This window comes from Myotis davidii, unplaced genomic scaffold (assembly GCF_000327345.1).
Source record: "Myotis davidii unplaced genomic scaffold, ASM32734v1 scaffold223, whole genome shotgun sequence".
In the NCBI taxonomy this organism is placed as follows: Eukaryota; Metazoa; Chordata; class Mammalia; order Chiroptera; family Vespertilionidae; genus Myotis; species Myotis davidii.
In genome coordinates, this window is record NW_006294609.1 from 4,694,168 (window position 1) to 4,713,520 (window position 19,353).

The 19,353-nt window shown below is 41.7% G+C and overlaps 2 protein-coding genes across 2 annotated transcripts in view; one reads left to right on the forward strand and one right to left on the reverse strand.

Annotated features, from left to right (window-relative positions):
* Positions 1–4,442: 4,442 nt before the first annotated feature.
* On the forward strand, positions 4,443–11,739 carry ERP29 (endoplasmic reticulum protein 29). The gene is made up of 3 exons (XM_006768929.2): positions 4,443–4,695; positions 9,752–9,890; positions 10,953–11,739. Exons 1-3 carry the CDS (start codon positions 4,552–4,554, stop codon positions 11,453–11,455), a joined length of 786 nt encoding a protein of 261 aa, XP_006768992.1. The 5' UTR covers positions 4,443–4,551; the 3' UTR covers positions 11,456–11,739.
* Positions 11,740–17,868: 6,129 nt separating this feature from the next.
* Positions 17,869–19,353, reverse strand: part of NAA25 (N(alpha)-acetyltransferase 25, NatB auxiliary subunit) — a 63,623-nt gene continuing 62,138 nt past the window's right edge. The window contains 1 exon segment of the mRNA XM_006769001.2: positions 17,869–18,175. Within this exon segment, the coding sequence (XP_006769064.1) occupies positions 18,053–18,175 (123 nt within the window). The 3' untranslated portion in view covers positions 17,869–18,052.

Sequence of the window (19,353 nt, forward strand, 5' to 3'; positions counted from 1 at the left end):
AATGATTAATGGATAACATGTTTCTGTCTTTACTACTGAAAAGAATAATATTGAGATTAAAAAGTGTAAAATAAACATTGCAAGAGGGAACTGAAGAGAAAGATTTTGAGAAAGCACCTGACTGCTCTAAATGAATCCACCACTCCTGGCCTGAACAAATTATACTCCAGCACTTTGATAAAACTTGCAGGTCAACCCAATAAACCATTGAATGAAATCTGAGGGTTCATGTAAAAATGGAAAAACTGCTGCCCTAGCTAGTTTGGCTCAGTGCATCAGCCTACAGGACTAATGCGTCCTGGGTTTGATTCCAGTCAAGGGCACATGGCCAGGTTACGGACTCTATCCCCAGAAGCGGGCATGCAGGAGGGAGCCAATCAATGATTCTCTCTCATCATTAATGTTTCTATCTCTCTCTTCCTCTCCCTTCCTCTCTGAAATCAATCAAAATATATTAAAAATGGGAAAACTGCCGAAACCGGTTTGGCTCAGTGGATAGAGCGTCGGCCTGCGGACTGAAAGGTCCCAGGTTCGATCCCGGTCAAGGGCATGTACCTGGGTTGCGGGCACATCCCCAGTGGGAGATGTGCAGGAGGCAGCTGATCGATGTTTCTCTCCCATCGATGTTTCTAACTCTCTATCTCTCTCCCTTCCTCTCTGTAAAAAATCAATAAAATATATTTTTTTTAAAATGGGAAAACTGCTAGAAATTATAGAAAACTGGTTACCACTAAAAAATTTTATTGTTTTAAAATAGTAAAATCTGCAAACCATAAGTGAAAAGATTATAGCATTGATCCCAGACAAGATTGTAGAATGAACTATCCAAAAGATGTTTTTAAATAAACAGAAAAATATAATAATTATGTCAGCATGGACTTATAAATAATCATGTCTGATTAACCTCATTCTCTTTTTGGATAGAATTACTACACGTAGTATATATGGCATTTTGACAAAATATTTGATAAGAAATTTGGTGATGTAAAAATAAATATAGACCAAATAGAAGCACAATTAAGGACATTTCTTAAATAAACCTAAGGGAATGCTAATTCATTGATGGATATCAATTTAGAAATACCTTCTAGTGGAGTGAACCAGCATTCTGACTTGGCACTGTTCTATAAAACACTTTCATCAATGACTTGAAAGAAAATATAGTAAGCATATGTATGAAGTTGTGTGTGTCACTTATCTACTGCTACGTAACAAATTTCCACAAATTTAGTGGCTTAAAACACATAATCTCACATATTCTATGGATCAGGTGTCCAGGGTTAGCTTAGTTGGGTCCTCTGCTTCAGTGTCTCTCATCTATAATAAAAGTATAATATACTAATCAGACCAGACGGCCTTCTGTCAGTCCACAGGCCGACGCTCTATCCACTGAGCCAAACCGGTTCAGACGGCCTTCTGGATGACCTTCTGACGAAGCTGGAGCTGCGAGGGAAGCCCAGTTCCGAGTGCCTGCTGGTGGCCGGAGGGAAACCGGTGCCAGCAGCGGGTGGGGGAGAGTAAGGTTATAATCAAGATGTTGACTGATTCTCATCTGAATACTCAAATGGGGAAGGACCTGCTTCCAAGTTCACGTAGTTGTTGGCCTAATTCAGTTCCTTGGGGGTTATTGGTCTGAGGGCCTCAGTTCCCTACTAACTGTTGGCCAAATGCTACACTCAATTCCTTGCTTGCCCTGTGGACTTGTCCTGCTAAAATGTCCTCCTAGCAAGATTGGAAGTCACAATCTTATGGAACCAAATCACTGGACTGACATTCCATTATCTCTTCTGTATTCTATTGATTGTAGGTTTTGTCAACACTCAAAAGGAAAGGATTACAAGAGTGTGAATATCAAGAGGCAGGGGCCATCTTAATGTCTTCCCACCATGTGAACTCTAACATGTCAAGTACTTTTCCAAATCAGATCATTTGCAATAGCTGTTCCCTCTCTCTGGAATGCTCTTCCTCCAGATAATCACATGACTGGCTCCTCATCCTTCTATTACCAGCTCAAATATCACCACCTCACTGCCAGAAGCTGGTCCATCATTGCTGCTTGACACAGTCACTGCAGGGAAGAAACATCTGCACAGCATATGTTTCAAGGGACCTGGCATATATGGCATACTGTTCTTAATATGTTTGCTCCCCTTCTTAGTGCTATGTGTTTTAACCAGGACCACCTCCCCAAGAAAGGTTGTTTCCCCAGGTGGGGATTTTTCCCTGTAGTCAGGGATTAACAGGACTAAGGAAGGGAATAAATCAGTAAAACCCCTAAGTGCCAGTCTGGTAGTTAATCACCTTAACTACGCACAATCACGCTTAAGCTACATAATCTTTACTTAGGATAATCTCCTTCAGTTGCTGCCATGTAGCTTGACAGAACAGTAGAGTAGTGACCTTGGAATGGAGATAACAAATGCCCTAACCTTTGGAATAGAATGGATAGGATTAAAATCAAATGGTATAAATACAGATGTAATAGGAAAATAAAGAGAGAACCTGGCTAGAGAACCCAACTATACTGATCATCTGAACGCTGCCTGTGTGTCTTCCTTCTTTGCCAACTCCGTCCACACCTTTGGGAACCCCTGGACCTGCTGAGGCTGGACCCCAACACCTCACAGATGAACATTTATGAAATTCCAAAATATCTGGTTCGTTTGTGAGGCTTACAAGAGTACATAAAGTAAGACATGAATTGAAAGTGGGACAAAAGGAGAAAAAAAATTTCTGCTTAAATTACTTGATGCCTGGATGTTAAAATCCAAGTTTCAAAATATTACTCTATTGAATAAAACAATATCAAAAATAACAGAGCGCTAGCTGGTTTGGCTCAGTGGATAGAGCATTGTCCTGCAGACTGAAGGGTCCCGGGTTTGATTCTGATCAAGGGCAAATGCCTGGGTTTTGGGCTCAATCCCCAGTGTGGGGTATGGAGGAGACAGCTGATCCATGATTCTCATCATGATGTTTCCATCTCTCTCATGCACATTCTATCCCTTCCTCTCTGACATCAATAAACAATAATACAGGCCTGGTGCATAAAGTTTGTGCAGAGGTAGGGTCCCTAAGCCTGGCCAGCAATCAGGGCCAATCAGGTTCCTCACCTCCCCACCTCCTCCTTCCCTTGCTCCCTCAGCGCCCCACTGCCACCCCCTGGTGGTCAGCGCACATCATAGGAAGCGCTCCAACTCCTGGTCTCCCAATAGAACTCAGGAGAGGACAATTTGCATATTAGCCTTTTATTATCTATATATATAAAAGGCTAAGTTGACTCACACATGCACAGTACATATAAAGCTCTCACTGGCACCAATCACATGTGTGTTTTGATCTGTCATTGTTGATTGTGAATTTGGTTGACACTTGTATTATAGAGAAAAGTCAAATAGTGATATTAAAATATTTCTCCTAATTTCCTTTCAATGTGCACAAATTTGTGCACCAGGCCACTACTATAGGATATGCATATTAAACACACACACACACACACACACAAACGTTGACGGCTCCAAATGTTTTAGCTTAATAAGACCCTCTACAACGTGCCCTTTCACTATCAAGCTTTTCCCCTTGCTAGAAATATAGCCTTTGGTGTTTGCCTTGTAAATGCCTCCTTTCAAGATCCATCTTAAAAGTCATTTCCCTGACATCCCAGAACAGGACTGACTGAATCTGCATATGTATTTTCACAAGACTGTGTCACAGTCGTATTATCTACCAATGACATCGTACATGTTACATTATGCCGCTGTCTCCTCCCCGCACACGGACTTCCTTCGGGACAGCGCTGTCTCGGCCTCTCTGTATTCCCACAGGCAAACAGGACCCGGTGTAAACCCACCATACTCTGAACACACCGCTGCCCTATAGAATTGTTTGGGGCCTCGATGGGTGGGGTACTCGGCTTCCAATAAGACCTGGCGCCTCAGAGTAGGCCCGACTGCCAGACGGGGCGGAGGGCAGGCGTGGCCCGGATGAAGAGCCAAGTCCGGCGACCAAGTCGGGCCGGCCAAGGGAGGCGGCCGAGGATGACTGACTGAGGGGAACACTGCGCCGACTGAGGGTAGTAACTCAAGTCGGAGTGACTGACAGACTAACCGAGGGTAGGAGTCAATCCCAGCCGCCTGCCTGATGGGTCGAAGGCAGGAAAAAAAAGGGCTGTGGCGTCGTCCTCTTCAGAGACAAGGAAAGACAGCGAACCAGGAGCTGCAAAGACGCCGAAACACGCGCCTCAGCCTCTCCTCACGCGGAGGAAGACGGGAAAAAGCATGCCAGTTGCGCGCCTCAGCGCGTGCGCCTCAGTCCCTCCCTCCCTCTCTTCCTTGCTCCACCCCACACGTGGCTCCTCCCTCTCATCCTAGGAAGGCGTGAGCCTCGCTGAGTGCGCGCGCACACGGCAGCCCTCTTTCCCCGCCCCTCACGTGGCCCCTCCCTCTCGTCCTAGGCGGGCGTGAGCCTCCGGGGCGGGGCCTCCTGGTCACGTGCTCCCGCTCTGCGCTTTCTCCGCTACAGCCTTACTAGCTCCCACTGCCAGAACCCGGCGTGATGGCTGCCGCTGTGTCCCGCGCCTCTTCCCTCTCCCCGCTGTTTCCCTTTTTCTTGTTCCTCCAGCTTCTCTCCGCTCCGCAGGGCAGCAGCGGCCTGCACACCAAGGGAGCCCTTCCCCTGGATACAGTCACTTTCTACAAGGTAACGGGGGTGGAGGACATCGCACCCAGGGGAGCGCGCAAGGGACAGAGGACTGGCTAGAGATGGTCTGCAACTACGGTCTCGGGGCTTCCCACCATCCTATCGGGCTGGTGGACTCTGGGCCGACGCCTTAGCATGACCATGGGGTCTGCAAGCTCCAGGGCCCCTGCGCACCCTCGCCTTAGCAGTATTTTTACTTGCTTCCCCTTTTGTGAAAGATGCAGCTCGGGGAACTGGGTGCCGCTTTCCTTCACCTATGGGGAGGGGGCGGTGTCAGGCGAGATCCAATCCTGGAGTCCCAAGTGGGAGACCCGGGCGGTGCCAGGCGGACGCCACAGCTCAGGCTGTGGTTGGGCGGCGAGGTAGAAACCAGTCACGTTAGCTTGCATTTCTGCGCCCCTCTTCTCTTGGCGTGGATTGCAGCCAGCTTTGCAATATGCAAATAATGTCCAGAGAGCCTGCGTCTCCTTAGAAAGTGCAAGCGTTAAGAATAAGCTTCGGTTCTACCACCCTACAGGAAATATTGGGCCTGGGGACAAGGATCAAGGCATAGAAGGATTGCCACTACCCCCACACCCAAGTTTTCAGAATTTGGGGTTCTGGCCTGGATAAATGGCCGTTGGAAACGTTGAAGGTTGAATGCAGCCTCAACCCCTCCTCTTTCACCTGTCTTCACCCACTGGCAACCTTCAGATTTGCTTACAAGATGGGCAAACCAAGGATTTGAGAGAAAGAGAGCCCGTTGTTTTCTTAATTTGTACCCATTGCTGGGGAAGTGAAACCTACAAGTGGAGTTCAGAATCCATCTCAAGTGCCTGAACCCTTCCTATTTTCAGAAGGGTTTCTTGTCGTGGGTTTGGCACGTGTGGCCCATTCAAGGCAAAGTTTCAAGAATTTAAAAGTGTAGGTATGGCTGATGGGTGGTCACCCCACAACACCCTATGTTTTGGGGGCATTGATTGGCAAAGTGACACCTCTACCCCCAAACATGGGACTGGGATAACATCACAGACCAAGTGTGACTTAGAGGGAGGCTTTGCACTGTAAAGTTAACAGTATTTCCTAATCAGTTGATGCCTCACCATCTTTATTGCCACCACCCTGGTCAATGCTATCGTTACAAGAGCCTCCGCTCAGTCCAAGCTGCTTCTCTCTCCTTTAATCTCCTAACCATTCTTTTTGTCTCCTCTGCTCCAACCGCACATTTTTTGCTGTTTAAATATTCCTAGCTCATTACTGCATTAGGGCCTTTGCACTTGTGACTAGAACATTCTTTGAAGGCTGGTTGCTTCTCATTAGGCATAGGTTAAATATTATCTTCTTTATTTTTTTTACTGATTTCAGAGAGGAAGAGAGGAGAAAGATAGAAACATCAATGATGTGAGAGAATCATTGACAGGTTGCCTCTTGCACGCCCCCAACTGGAGATCGAGCCCTCAACCCGGGCCTGAGTCCTTGGCTGGAATCGAACCGGGAACCCTTCAGTCCGCAAGCCGATGCTCTATCTACTGAGCTAAACTGGCTAGGGCAAATATTACGTTCTTAAAGTCCTTCCTTGATTTCCCATCCCCTAGCCTGAAGTGCCAGTCACATTACCCGGTTTGATTTCTGTGTAGAGCTCACTCATCACCGATTTTTTTTTCTTGTCTATTTTATCATTTCCCACACTAGAATATTGTATGCTTGGGAAGAACTACCTTGCCTATTTGTTCATTGATCACCTGCACAACCTAGCAGGTTACATGTCACATAGAAGATGGTCAGTAATAATCTATTGAATGAATAAATGTTTTATCTGGTCCCTTTCTAAATTTCACTCTTTTCATTATTATTGAACAAAAGGGGGGCTTCCTAATGTTATGTCCAGGGCCTTGGCCCATACTCTGCCTTTAAGTGTCTTTGTTTCCAATGTCTTTGTTTCTTGCCCTTCGCCATCAAGAGTGATGAGACCGTCCTTTTTCTTTTTTTAATTGTTTTTAAATATATTTTTATTGATCTCAGAGAGGGAGAAGGAGAAATAGAAACAGCAACGGTGAGAGAGAATCATGGATCGGCTGCCTCCTGCATGCCCCACAATGGGGATGGAGCCTGCAACCTGGGCATGTGCCTGGCCAGGAACTGAACCGTGACTTCTTGGTTCATAGGTCAGTGTTCAACCCCTGAGCCATGCTGGCCAGATGCCTGTCCTTTTTCTCTACTGTCCATTTTCTTGTTTACTTAGAACAGTGCCTGGCACATGATAGACTCTCAGTACCATTTTATTCAATGAATGAATGAATGAATGATTTCATGTATACACTGAAGAAGTTGCCTAAATCTAAGTTATGGTGGAGCCAATTCCTCAAGGATAAAGAAAAGAGAGAGAGCCCTAACCGGTTTGGCTCAGTGGATAGAGCGTTGGCCTGCAGACTGAAGGGTCCCAGGTTTGATTCTGGTCAAGGGCATGTACCTTAGTTGCGGGCACATCCCCAGTGGGGGGTGTGCAGGAGGCAGCTCATCGATGTTTCTCTATCATCGATGTTTCTAACTCTCTGTCCCTCTCCCCTCCTCTCTGTAAAAAAATCAATAAAATATATATTAAAAAAAAAAAAAAGTAAAGAGAGAGATACCTAAAGCAATTAAGAGGTACAGACTGGGTCAAAAATAAGAGAAAATTTATTGTGCAAATGCTTGCCATTCAAAACCATTCTATCAGAAAGTGAAAGTAGATGGAGGCCTCTCCATTCTCTTTAAACATTAGAGCACTGTGTTAATTTATTCCATATTAATAATGTTATTGTTATTCCATAATACAAATGTAGGCCCCTTTCAGATAGAGATCATGTGTTGTGCTTTTTAAATTGTTTTCCCACTGAAGATGTAGCATCTGCTACCAAAGTCTGTCCTAGTTTTGTTCATTTAGCACATATTTTCAGATCATCGGCTACATACAGGTACTGTTGGGCAATAGGGATACAGCAGAAAACAGGTCAGACAAGGTCCTTATTCTCATAAGTGTATATTCTAGTGGAGAGGACAGATAGACAAGCAAATAAGGATTTCAGAGTGATTAAATGCAGCAAAGAAAGTAGAGCAGGGTAAGAGAGAGTGGTATGAGTGGAAGAGGCCTCCATTAGGAGGGGATATATGAACTGAACTTTGAATGATAGATAACCATGGAAAGAACTAGGGACAGGGCAATCCAGCCACAGAGACAGAAAATGAAAAGGCCCTAATTGGGAATGAGTTTGGTGTATTGAAATAAGGCTATCTGGGCCAGAGGGATGTGATCTGATTTACATTTTAAGTCTTCCTTGCTTTTAGGTCCCCAGAGCTCAGAATTTGGGGGTCAGTGACCACTTAAAGATTACCTGTTCTGGTGGCTTCTCCCTTTTCCCTTGTACCCCTAGTCAGAGTGAAATATTTTAAAACCCTAAAACACACCAACACACAATAAAGAACAAGGACTAACAAAAACTGGAATGATGTCAGCTTGACCTAACTAGAACAATAATTGCCTGTGATGAAATACTGACTGGAAATGATCACTTTGATTAGAAAAAAAATTTGTTGGAGAAAGAGAAGGCACTATTACTGATCAAAGACAATTTGTTAGATCAAATCTATGCATTGGAAGAAACCATCAAAAAAAGTCCTTGGGATCCCTCCATATGTCAAATGTAGAATTAACACAGGACCCCTCAGTTCCACTTCTAGGTATATACCCCAAAGAAATGAAGACAGGCCGAAACCGGTTTGGCTCAGTGGATAGAGCGTCGGCCTGCGGACTGAAAGGTCCCGGGTTCGATTCCGGTCAAGGGCATGTACCTGGGTTGCGCACACATCTCCAGTGGGGGATGTGCAGGAGGCGGCCGATCGATGTTTCTCTCTCATCAATGTTTCTAGCTCTCTATCTCTCTCCCTTTCTCTCTGTAAAAAATCAATAAAATATATTTAAAAAAAAAAAAAAGAAATGAAGACAGGTATAAAAACAAAAATTTGTACATGAATGTTCCTAACAGATATTCACAAATACCCAAAAGGTTGAAACATCCCAAATGTCCATCAACTGATGAATGGCTAAGCAAATTGGTCTATTTATACAATAGAATATTTATTTGTCCGCAAAAATAAATGAAATATTAATGCATGCTACAGCATGGATGGACTTTGAAAACATGCTAAGTGAAAGAGGGAAGTCACAAAAGGCCACATATTGTATAATTCCATCAGAGTAGACAAATCCATAGAGACAAAGTAGATTAGTGGATGATAGGGATTGGGGGAAAGGAGGACTGGGGGAATGGCTGCTTAATGGGTACATGGTTCCTTTTCAGGTTGAAAATGTTCCGGAACTAGATATTAGTGATGATTGCACATTGTTGTGGGATTGTTTTGTTGTTTGTTTTTGTTTTTTTGCGTAGTTGGCAGGATTGCACAATGGTGTTAATGTACTAAAAATCCTACTAAATTTTACAATTAAAATAAAAATCTTAGCCCTGCCAGTTTAGTACCTAGAGATCTAGTCAGAGGGAACTGTGGTCTAGGGAAGGGATATTGTCCCCACCCTGGACTCAGCAACTTCTCTTGAGCCCTGAAATTGCAGTGTTCAAACTGTGGTAGCCCTAGCCTAAGTGTCCTCCATGGTGCCAACTCCTTTATAGATGGTTAGTTGGCTTTTTTTTTTCGGTCAGATTCTTTTGGTTGAATCTTTCCTGAGAAATTCCCACCCTGGGATGACGGGCATGACAGGGGCTAAAGTATTGTGTGCAAAGGGTCTCCTTGACCTTACCAAGGGGCCACTGGAGGAGAAGGTCTTAGTACTTCTATAGCTTTGCTTTTTCTAGACAGGGTTGTATTTGTCTTCGATTTGTGTCAATAAGCATCTAATGGGGTACCCAGCACATAAATTGTTAAATGAATCAATAGGTGAATGAATGAATATTAGTAATTGAGATCTTGTCTCCTTTGTGGGCTTGGTTTCCACTCTGTTTCTTAACCAGGAGTCCGTTGGGAAAGGCAATTAGCCCCAACAATTCCTGGAACCCCCTACCCACTCAATTCTATATACCTTCAGGTCATTCCCAAAAGCAAGTTCGTCTTGGTGAAGTTCGACACCCAGTACCCCTACGGTGAGAAGCAGGATGAGTTCAAGCGTCTGGCTGAAAATTCAGCCTCCAGTGATGATCTCTTGGTGGCAGAGGTGGGAATTTCAGGTATGAACAAGTCCAGGCGACTGGGAAGGGCAAAGGGGGAGGAAGCTAAGAATTATTTCCCTACTTGTAGAGGGAATACCCAGCACCTTTCTGTCTGAGTCACACACTAAGTAAAAATGGGGTCATGACCTCTCACGAAATCATGGCAAGCTTCTCTTTGAGCAGATTCTGTGACCACAAAACCTCTGCTCAGCCTCATGGGTGCCTGAGGGAAGGGAATCCACTATTCTTCACCCTCCAACCTCCACTGACATTAAATTTACTATGAGAACTTGGAGCTCTTGCAGGGGACTGTGGTCAGAGGGGGTACCATGCCTCCTAAGGGACAGCATAGTCCATTCTTCCATCCTCATTTCAGCTCTTTTGTACCAAAACTATTGAGTTTTGGCTTCAGCTCAAATCCACCAGAGTTGCCACTAAACCAAGGGCAGCTGTCAACCACAGTGACAGCTTTGATAATAATTGTGGCCAACAATTAGCAGTTTACAGTCTGTAAAGATATATAGACATTGCATTTTAAAACTTCTCTTGAATCCCACTTGAAAAGCAAGACATATTTTCTACCTGTTATACTGAAGCTCCAGGCTGTGGGGGAGGAATTGGCCCATCCAGAACTCAACCTAAGTATTTATTCCCAAGTGCAGTGGGTTCTTCCCTCTCTGTTTCCTCCCAGCTGGAATTCCTCAGCCCCCACTAAGCTCACACCTCCGTTTTATTTTCATCGTGGCACTAATCATTTTATGTACATTTGTTTAACATCTTCTCACTCTTAGAAAAATATGAGCTCCTTGAGGTCAGAGAGCTTTATACTCTTAATCACAACTAGATACCCAGCATTTAGAACAGTACCTGGCACATAGTGGGCATCTCAAATACTCTGAAGTACCATTTTCAGATGAGGAAAATGGAGTCCAGAGAAGTTAAATGTGGCCTAATGCCACATGGCTAGGAATTCAAACACAACCAACATGCTTCTTCCTCTCAGCTTGGATAGGCCTCATAACAGTCTTCTGCCCCGCATTCCACATGGTCTCGCTCCTGATATCTGGTTTCTGTTCACAGATTATGGTGACAAGCTGAATATGGAGCTAAGTGAGAAATACAAGCTGGACAAAGATAACTACCCAGTCTTCTACCTCTTCCGGGATGGGGACTTTGAGAACCCAATCCTATACAATGGGGCGGTTAAGGTTGGAGCCATCCAACGCTGGCTAAAGGGGCAAGGGATCTACCTAGGTATGCCTGGTTGCCTACCTACATACGATGCTCTGGCTGGAGAGTTCATCAGGGCCTCTGGCATGGAGGCCCGCCAGGCCCTCTTGAAACGAGGGCAGGACAACCTGGCAAATGTGAAGGAGACTGAGAAGAAGTGGGCCGAGCAGTACCTGAAGATCATGGGGAAGGTCTTAGACCAAGGGGAGGACTTCCCAGCCTCAGAGATGACGCGGATCACCAAGCTGATTGAGAAGAACAAGATGAGCGACGGGAAGAAGGAGGAACTCCAGAAGAGCTTAAACATCTTGACTGCCTTCCAGAAGAAGGAGGCGGAGAAGGAAGAGCTGTAAAAAGGGACTCCAGAGGTTGGTGTGGGTGGGAAGAGTTTCCTGCTGGCTGTGAGACCTTTCTGAGATGTAAGAAATCTGAGCATGCCCAGACATTGATGGTGATATGACTATGCTTGGGACATCTCTATAGTTAGTCCAGGTACAGCTAGAACACTTACTCAAATGGCTTATGAATTTCCTCAGAAGGAACTGGTGCTATAAAGAATGTACTGCCCACATTCTTGAAAGGTGTACTTCTAATCCAATTAAAGTTTCCATGTTTTGGTTAAGTGGACCTTAAGCCATTCAGTTTCTTTCACAAATTATACTTTGGACTATGACCTGCTTTCCCCTTTGACTTTATTTTTTAATCCAAGTTGGTATGGATTCCACTACCAGGGTAACAGACTATCCTGGTAACACTGTAGAAGCTGGTCTGTCCCAGTTCAAAGCCTGTCTTGATTACTTTCCTCTAGTTTTCAGACTCAAGGGGACTGGTTCTGGGTGGTAAATTGTGTTGTCCACATTTTCTTGTCTTTAAAACTGAATGGCAACATTAATAAACCTCAGTGTAATTATTTTCCATACTTCATAAGATATATGTAGGAAATTCTTAGTTTTGCTGATATAATCTGATAGAGGTTTTTTTTCCTAGTTCGATTTTAGACAGCTAAATAATACGATTCAGTCCAACGTGGGAGTTTAAGAGGAAAAGGGGTTGTTTACTACCTAAGTTACTTTCTCACTCTCAGTTACTCAGTATATACCAACTTTTTTTAAAAAGCAGGGGGAGCCCTGGCCAGTCACTCAGCTGGTTAGAGTGTCGTCCCAATATGCCAAGGTTGTGGATTTGATCCCTGGTCAGGGCACATACAAGAATCTACCAAAGAATGCATAAATAAGTGGAACAACAAATCTATGTATCTCTCTTTCAAATCAAAAAAATTTTTTAAAACAGGGAGGAGCATTATACTAACTTTGAAATTTGTTCTCTGGATGAGTAGTATCTGCAATGGTAAACTTCATAACATCCTCATTTTCATATTTACTGTTTGAAAATTAGCAGAATACAGCTCCTGAAATTGCACCCAAAGAAATTTAAGCCGAACAAAGTAGGCAAATAAAATTGTTCTTTCATTTTGGCCACATTGGTATTTAAACTCACTGGAAACAAAAAATGCAGGAAAACCTGTGTGTTGAAGTTGATGGAACAAAAACAGTTGTGGTAGCTTAGGCTAACAACTCCATTAAGTAAGAGATGCTCAACCTAAATGCTTGCCCATAGCCAGCATAGATACTCTCAACATTGACAAAAGAATTTTCAATATTTCCCTTCCTTCAATTCTTAATGAAAACTTTGGGAGATGTTTTTGGATGCTTCTCACTGGTAAACTTACTTTAGCTTATTCTAATTTCTTTTTTAATCTACCTAAAACAGTCGTTCCCAAAGAACTAAGTACTCACTGTCTTATGGAAATAAGAGTATGACAAATGACTGGTAGGGACAGAACTCTAAAACTAAAGTTTTCCAACATCCCTGAATGTGGTTGCATCTCAATGTGAGGAATAAAGGTGGCAGCACCTCCAGTGTACTTCATTGGATGGGTCCAATGGATATCATTATAAGCCATGAGTTGAAGCAACACGGACCGTTGGACAGGACTAGGTTATCATACATCAGAGGCTCTTTGTATCAAATCTTTTTCACTAAAGATGGGCTTTGTTTCTAGCTTAGAATTTGAACTGATTTGCATATGCCACATAAAACCCAATCTTCCCTGGCACTTCCTTCTACTTAGCATTTAATTAAATAATATGGATTCCTTCCTTTTACTTCTTAGCATCTCATTAAATAATATGTGGCTCACAAGCTGCTCACCTGTAATGAAGGCTATGGACTGGTTTCCCAGAATCAAGCGAGTGTATATATAACTTTTAGGGAATTCCCAGATTACCTGAAGCAAATGAAACCTTGAACCCAACACGAACAATCCCATCCTAGGGAACTTGCAAGTTATCTCAATTATTGCTAAGAATATTTTAAATTTACAAATAGTCCTTGGCATTTGATGCCACAAAACATTGCATTAGATTCATATTAGGAAAGATTGGTTATTCAGTAGAGAACTAAGACAGAATGGGAATTTGAACATGGCCATCAAGACCAAGAATGTGAGATGGTGTGTGTGTGTTGAGAGAGAGAGAGAGAGAGAGAGAGAGAGTGAGTGTGTGTGTGTGTGTCTGGATTTTAGCTAATTTCATCCAAGCTTCAGATTTTGAATCTTACTCAACCCTTACCCCACTGGGTGGTCTTAAGTAGTAATCTCATATGCAATAACTACTTCTCTCATTATACCTTACCTGGGACCCACTTTAACTGGGATATGTGGAAGCTGGAAGTTACAAAAAAGCTGTGTTCCAGAAGCATAAACTCCTAAAGTACGTTAGACATCCCACAAATAATTTTTATAAGTATTTGGCTTACAGTTGCTTACCTCCCCTTGTATGACATACTGGTACATGTCTGCATTAAACAGTGATAGCATCTAAAAAACAGGTAACATGAAAAAAATATAACCCTGAGCCCACCTTTTGGGAAAAGTTAAAAATGGCACTGAAGTATATCCAAGTCCTCACCTTTTGCTAAAGGAAAATAACAGTGGGATGGAAGCAGGCAAAAACTGACTTACCAGTGCTCAAATAAGAGCACTTAATAATCACAGAACAGACAAAAAGGAAAGTTGAGGAAAAACAAACAGCTCCTTTCCACTGTGTCAGTGCGGCAGAATAAACTAGGTCTTCCTCTATGGATTCACGTCCTCTTGGATGTCATGTCATCAACGTGTCTGCAAGCCTCCAGTTAACTTCCCACCAAACTTGGAATCACATTCCTTCCCCTGGCCTCAAAGTCCTTACTGCTCTCATCCCCTCTACTCAAACCCTACCTCTCTCTTTCCTTTAAGTCCCAGCTACTTGGGCCCTTTTTTTCCCCAGTCACTGGAACATGCTTAGCTGTTTGATGCCTTGGGGCCTTTGCACTTGCATTCCTTTTTCCATGGCTGACTCTTCCTCATTCAAATCAGATGGTGGCACTCAAAGCACCCTCTCAGACCCAGTTTATCACATACCCTGATTTATTTTATTAAACAGAACTTAATTATAAGCTAATATTTCTTGTTACTTTTCCCACCTTAGCCACTGACTAGGATATATGGCAGTGATGGCGAACCTTTTGAGCTCGGCGTGTCAGCATTTTGAAAAACCCTAACTTAACTCTGGTGCCATGTCACATATATTTTTTGATATTTGCAACCATAGTAAAACAAAGATTTATATTTTTGATATTTATTTAAATATTTAAATGCCATTTAACAAAGAAAAATCAACCAAAAAGATGAGTTCGTGTGTCACCTTTGACACGCATGTCATAGGTTCGCCATCACTGATATACAGTCTCACTATTATATCAGCAGAGCCTAAAATGGAATGTAGCATGTAGTAAAATAAGTGCTCAATATACATATACTGAATTATTGAATGCTAGCATGCAATGCACTACTTTTAAAGAAAAAGACTAATGGCCTTGGAAAATAAATTTTAAATTCACAAATATTACAATTTTGCTGAGGAACGTAACACTAAGTACAAAATTGAGGTGAATTAATACCATTTAAAAGGTAGACAAAAATAATAAAAGGTAGCTTCTAGGAATCTGAACAAAAATGAACGAGGCAGAAATGCCAACTTAAAGTTGTTTATATAAATTAACCCATCCAGTTTAAAGTACTTTTCCTATGCTTAATTCTGAAAAAGGAAGAATATACTTCCCATTTTAATAAATCACATCAAATAAGGAGGAAGAGTTTCAATAACAAGGCCATAGATACATTGAAACCCCTTTTTATATTAAAAGTTAAAATGAAAGACAAATCCAGATTGAACATTGTGATTGCAAAATATAATGCAATTTGAACAATTAAAATTATGAAAATATACAAAATTGATGGGCAACACAGCTAGGCATTTGTACATTTTTCATTGTTTGGAGAACACTAAAAATTTATCTACCTTTAATCCACAGATAAATGATTTAAACCAAATGTTTGCTTTGGAGAGTTTTAACTTAGGATTCTCAGTAGTATAAAAAGCAGTAATTTTTCAGTCTGTAAACAGTAGTCGTGTTTTTCTCCTTTCCTTTTTTAAATAGCAATTTACCACACAAAAACAAAACAAAAAACCCATACAAACCAAAAAACAGCAGCAGCAGCGGGTTATTTAGGAATTCTCTTCAAATACCAATGACATACGATTGCTGGAGAGGTTGCTTTTTACTCATGTAAGAATATATATATATATATATATATATATTTAACTGTACACAATTTATAGTGCATGACAGTTTCCAAAAGAACAGATTAATAAAAGATATTGGCCATTTCTGCATAATTTCATTCTTTTTACAATTTTCTCAAAACGCAAGAGGTTGGCTCTAATTGAAATGCTATGTTTAGTAGGAAAATCAAGTAACAAAGGAAATATAACCTCGACTTAACATTGCCCCTAAAACCCACCGTTTGAGTTTTTAGTAGAGGTCCCAAGCAAGAGACTAGTTAGGTAGACACTGGAGTCACACACTGTCCCTGAGGACCAAGGCCAGCCCACTGAACACACACATGCTAGATTGATCAAGGTCAGTTGAAGACGTTTCAAAGAGCATTTCTACGTTTATGTACAGTATTTTTGGATATTCAAAGAAACATTTCAAAAACACATGCCATACACACATACCCCCCTATACACACACAAAATTCCATCTAAACAGGCCATTGTTTTATGAAATTATGATATGTTGTCATTAAATTACATTTGGAATCAATATTTTCAATTCATCTTGTTGATCAGTTCTTCCTTTGGGGATGAGGTGTGACAGCTGTGGCTACCAACTGACATCAAAAACAGTATTTTCAAATTACTTGATGGACTAAGATTTCCAACAAGTCTCATTTTAAACGAGTAATGTAGTAATGCAGTAATTTTCTTAAAAATTTCCTTTGGGTTTAAACAGTTATTAATCACCCTATCAAACTGTAAGTCTAAGAAAGTCACGATGAGGAGACAAAATACAATTGTGTTGCATACAGAGACTTTCCAAACTCTCATTCAGTTGCTTTTGGAAGAAAAAAGTATCACATTTCACAGAAGTGAGTTGAAAAGGACATTTAAGGTCTTCAAGACCAATCCTCCACCAGGTGCTTAAATTTCCTCATCAAATTCATTTCTTTGCTCTTACAAAATTACTAACTTTAACAGTATTTAGGTAACAACAACCAAAAACAGAAGCACAGATTCAAATATAAAAAAGCTACCAAAGGAATTATATAAACTGTATAACATTTTCAAGAGCAATGTTTATCTTTTCTGTCAGACCTAGTTCAGAAGCTGTCGTCTTCAGGAGCTCCAGGTGAACAACGCGTACGCCATCCTGGTGTAATTCTCAAGTTTGTAGTAAACTGAACCTCCAAACCAACGAGAAACATTTCCTTTGCCAACCTAAAACTTAAAGCCTAAGTTAAGTCCATAATATACATTCCTTCCTTCCTTCTCAAACCCCCCACTTAAAAAAACAACACTAAAGTCTTATATCTTTATTTTCAAGCATATATATGGTGTATATATGCTTATACATATATACACCATATATATGCTTGAAAATATATATATATGTAAAGCATCTACATATACATATACATATATCTCACAAGACCAATGACATTGGCATCACCCTTGCCTGCGTAAGTTATGTACACTCTCTTCTTTAAAAGTGATCCCCATCTTTCCCAACGAGATGAAAGACAAGCTAGTCCTCGCAGGCTTATGAGGGTCTGCACTGCTTTCTCCTCCAACAGCTGCAAGGTAACAGAAGCCTTAGAAGCCTGTCGGCAATGGAACTCTCACCCGAGCTAGGATGGGGATGCCTTGACCGACAGGACTATTCAGCCAGAAAATGAGCGCCTGTAGTTGTCTGAGTGGTGCCCTTCAGTGGCAGGTGCTTATGCCAAATTTCATCTGAGGCCCTTTGGGTACCTGCCTTGGGTTCTGCAGGAGCCAAGCAGCTGAAGAAGCCTCAAAAACAAACTGCTAATGTGGAAAGAGGGGCTGCTCCCAGTTATGGTCCCCCTATACTTCTCCTTTCTGCTTCCTAAGGGCTCAAAGACCAGACCAAAATGTCCACTGCTGTACTGGCAGGGTCATTCAGCTGCTCTGACATCGACGCTTTATGCTTAATTTCTATCACTGCTTTTATAGGACCCTCCTCCACCGGATGTTTCTGGTGAGAGAAGGGCAGGAGAAAAGTGGGGTTCTCTTGTGGCTGCCATATGCATATGAACATGTATAAAAAAGTGGTCAAACCCAGATGAGGGTCCCGCTTCCGGTATATGTACAATAATTTAATCAGTTGTATACATTTAATACCTAAAAAATTAATTCACGATCAAAGTCCTTCATGCATTTTATGAGGAAGTTCTGGATTCAAATGATGGTCAACCATAAAGATTTTTGCCTGGGAAGATGATATTTTCTGCCATAGCGTCATCAGTGCCTATGGTTCACACTTCCTTAAATTTTTAGTTTCTTTGTGGTCTCAAGTCTTTTTTTCAGCAGCTCCCCGATTTCCAGAAGTGAGTGCAGATAACTGCTTTGCACCTTCCCTTGCACAGTCTTTGAAAACTTTCTCTCTTCCTAAAAAGGAGACAAGAATTAGTGGTCCTGCTCAGAAAGCATTCCCCCAGATAACAGCTCCTCAGCTATAAATTAAAATTACCATTACCTCTGTCTGACTGCCAACTCCATCAGAACAGTGTCATTTTCAATTTCATAAAATGCAAAGGCTAAAGCTCATTACAGATGTATATTTTTCCATCTGATTTTTCACTGAGACATTCTTTATTTCAAGTAGCCTTTGTCATTAGTTATATGAAGTCAAAAAAACAGACATTTCTAATGAGAAGCTTCCATCAACTAAAGTAGAAAATTGTTACTAGTTTGGACACAAAATCACTATTTTCTTATGAGATATACAAGGTGGAAAAAGTGAGATTTCTGATTATTAATTTCATCAGAAAAATGTATAAATTTTATTATTATTATTATTATTATTATTATTTTAATCCTAACCCGAGGACATGCTTAGAGAGAAGAAGAGAGGGAGAGGAAGAGAGGGAGAGTTACGCTTATGTAAATACAGGCATCAAGTTTAACAGTATTATCATTTTTAGTTATAATCAACAAGTCTCTCTCCATATTGAAATCCCTGGGTTCTAGGGGACAAATAACTAAAAAATTAGCAAAGCTTTTCTCAGCCTACTCAGATGTGTGGGTTAAATATTTGCTGCTCATTTGACTTGTGGTAGAGAATATAAAAAACAAAGGGGACGGAGTATTCAAACACAGAAAGGAGGTTGACTAAGAACTGGTTAGGTTTACATGAAGTTGGCAGTGTCCCAAAGCCTAGAAGAAACCAGGGAAGCACATCTTATGACCCAACAATCTACTATTTGAGATTTAATCCACCTCAGAAACACAAATGTGCATAAGAAAGTATGTACAAATATACACTGAGTGGCCAGATTATTATGACCACCTGACGTTTGTAGGCAAATTAGCTATAATTTCGTGCTCAAGTTGCTAGAGGGACAGACCATTATAAATAGGGAAGCAGGTTGTTTACCATAACAGTAGAAGTGATTTTTTTCTGAAGATATGGGTAAACAATGCAATTTAACAGCCTTTGAACGTGGGATATATACATACACACACACACACGTGAATGGCCAGATTATTATGACCAACCCATCAGTACTTCGTTGGGCCACCTTTTGCCTTCAATACTGCGGAGATTCTTCTTGGCACTGCCACAG

Bases quoted from the DNA above. Each gene is read 5' to 3' on its own strand.
- ERP29 (XM_006768929.2), top strand. From the start codon at position 4,552: ATGGCTGCCGCTGTGTCCCGCGCCTCTTCCCTCTCCCCGCTGTTTCCC. The intron at 4,696-9,751 runs GTAACGGGGGTG...ATATACCTTCAG, and splicing joins ATACAGTCACTTTCTACAAG to GTCATTCCCAAAAGCAAGTT. The intron at 9,891-10,952 runs GTATGAACAAGT...TTCTGTTCACAG, and splicing joins GGCAGAGGTGGGAATTTCAG to ATTATGGTGACAAGCTGAAT.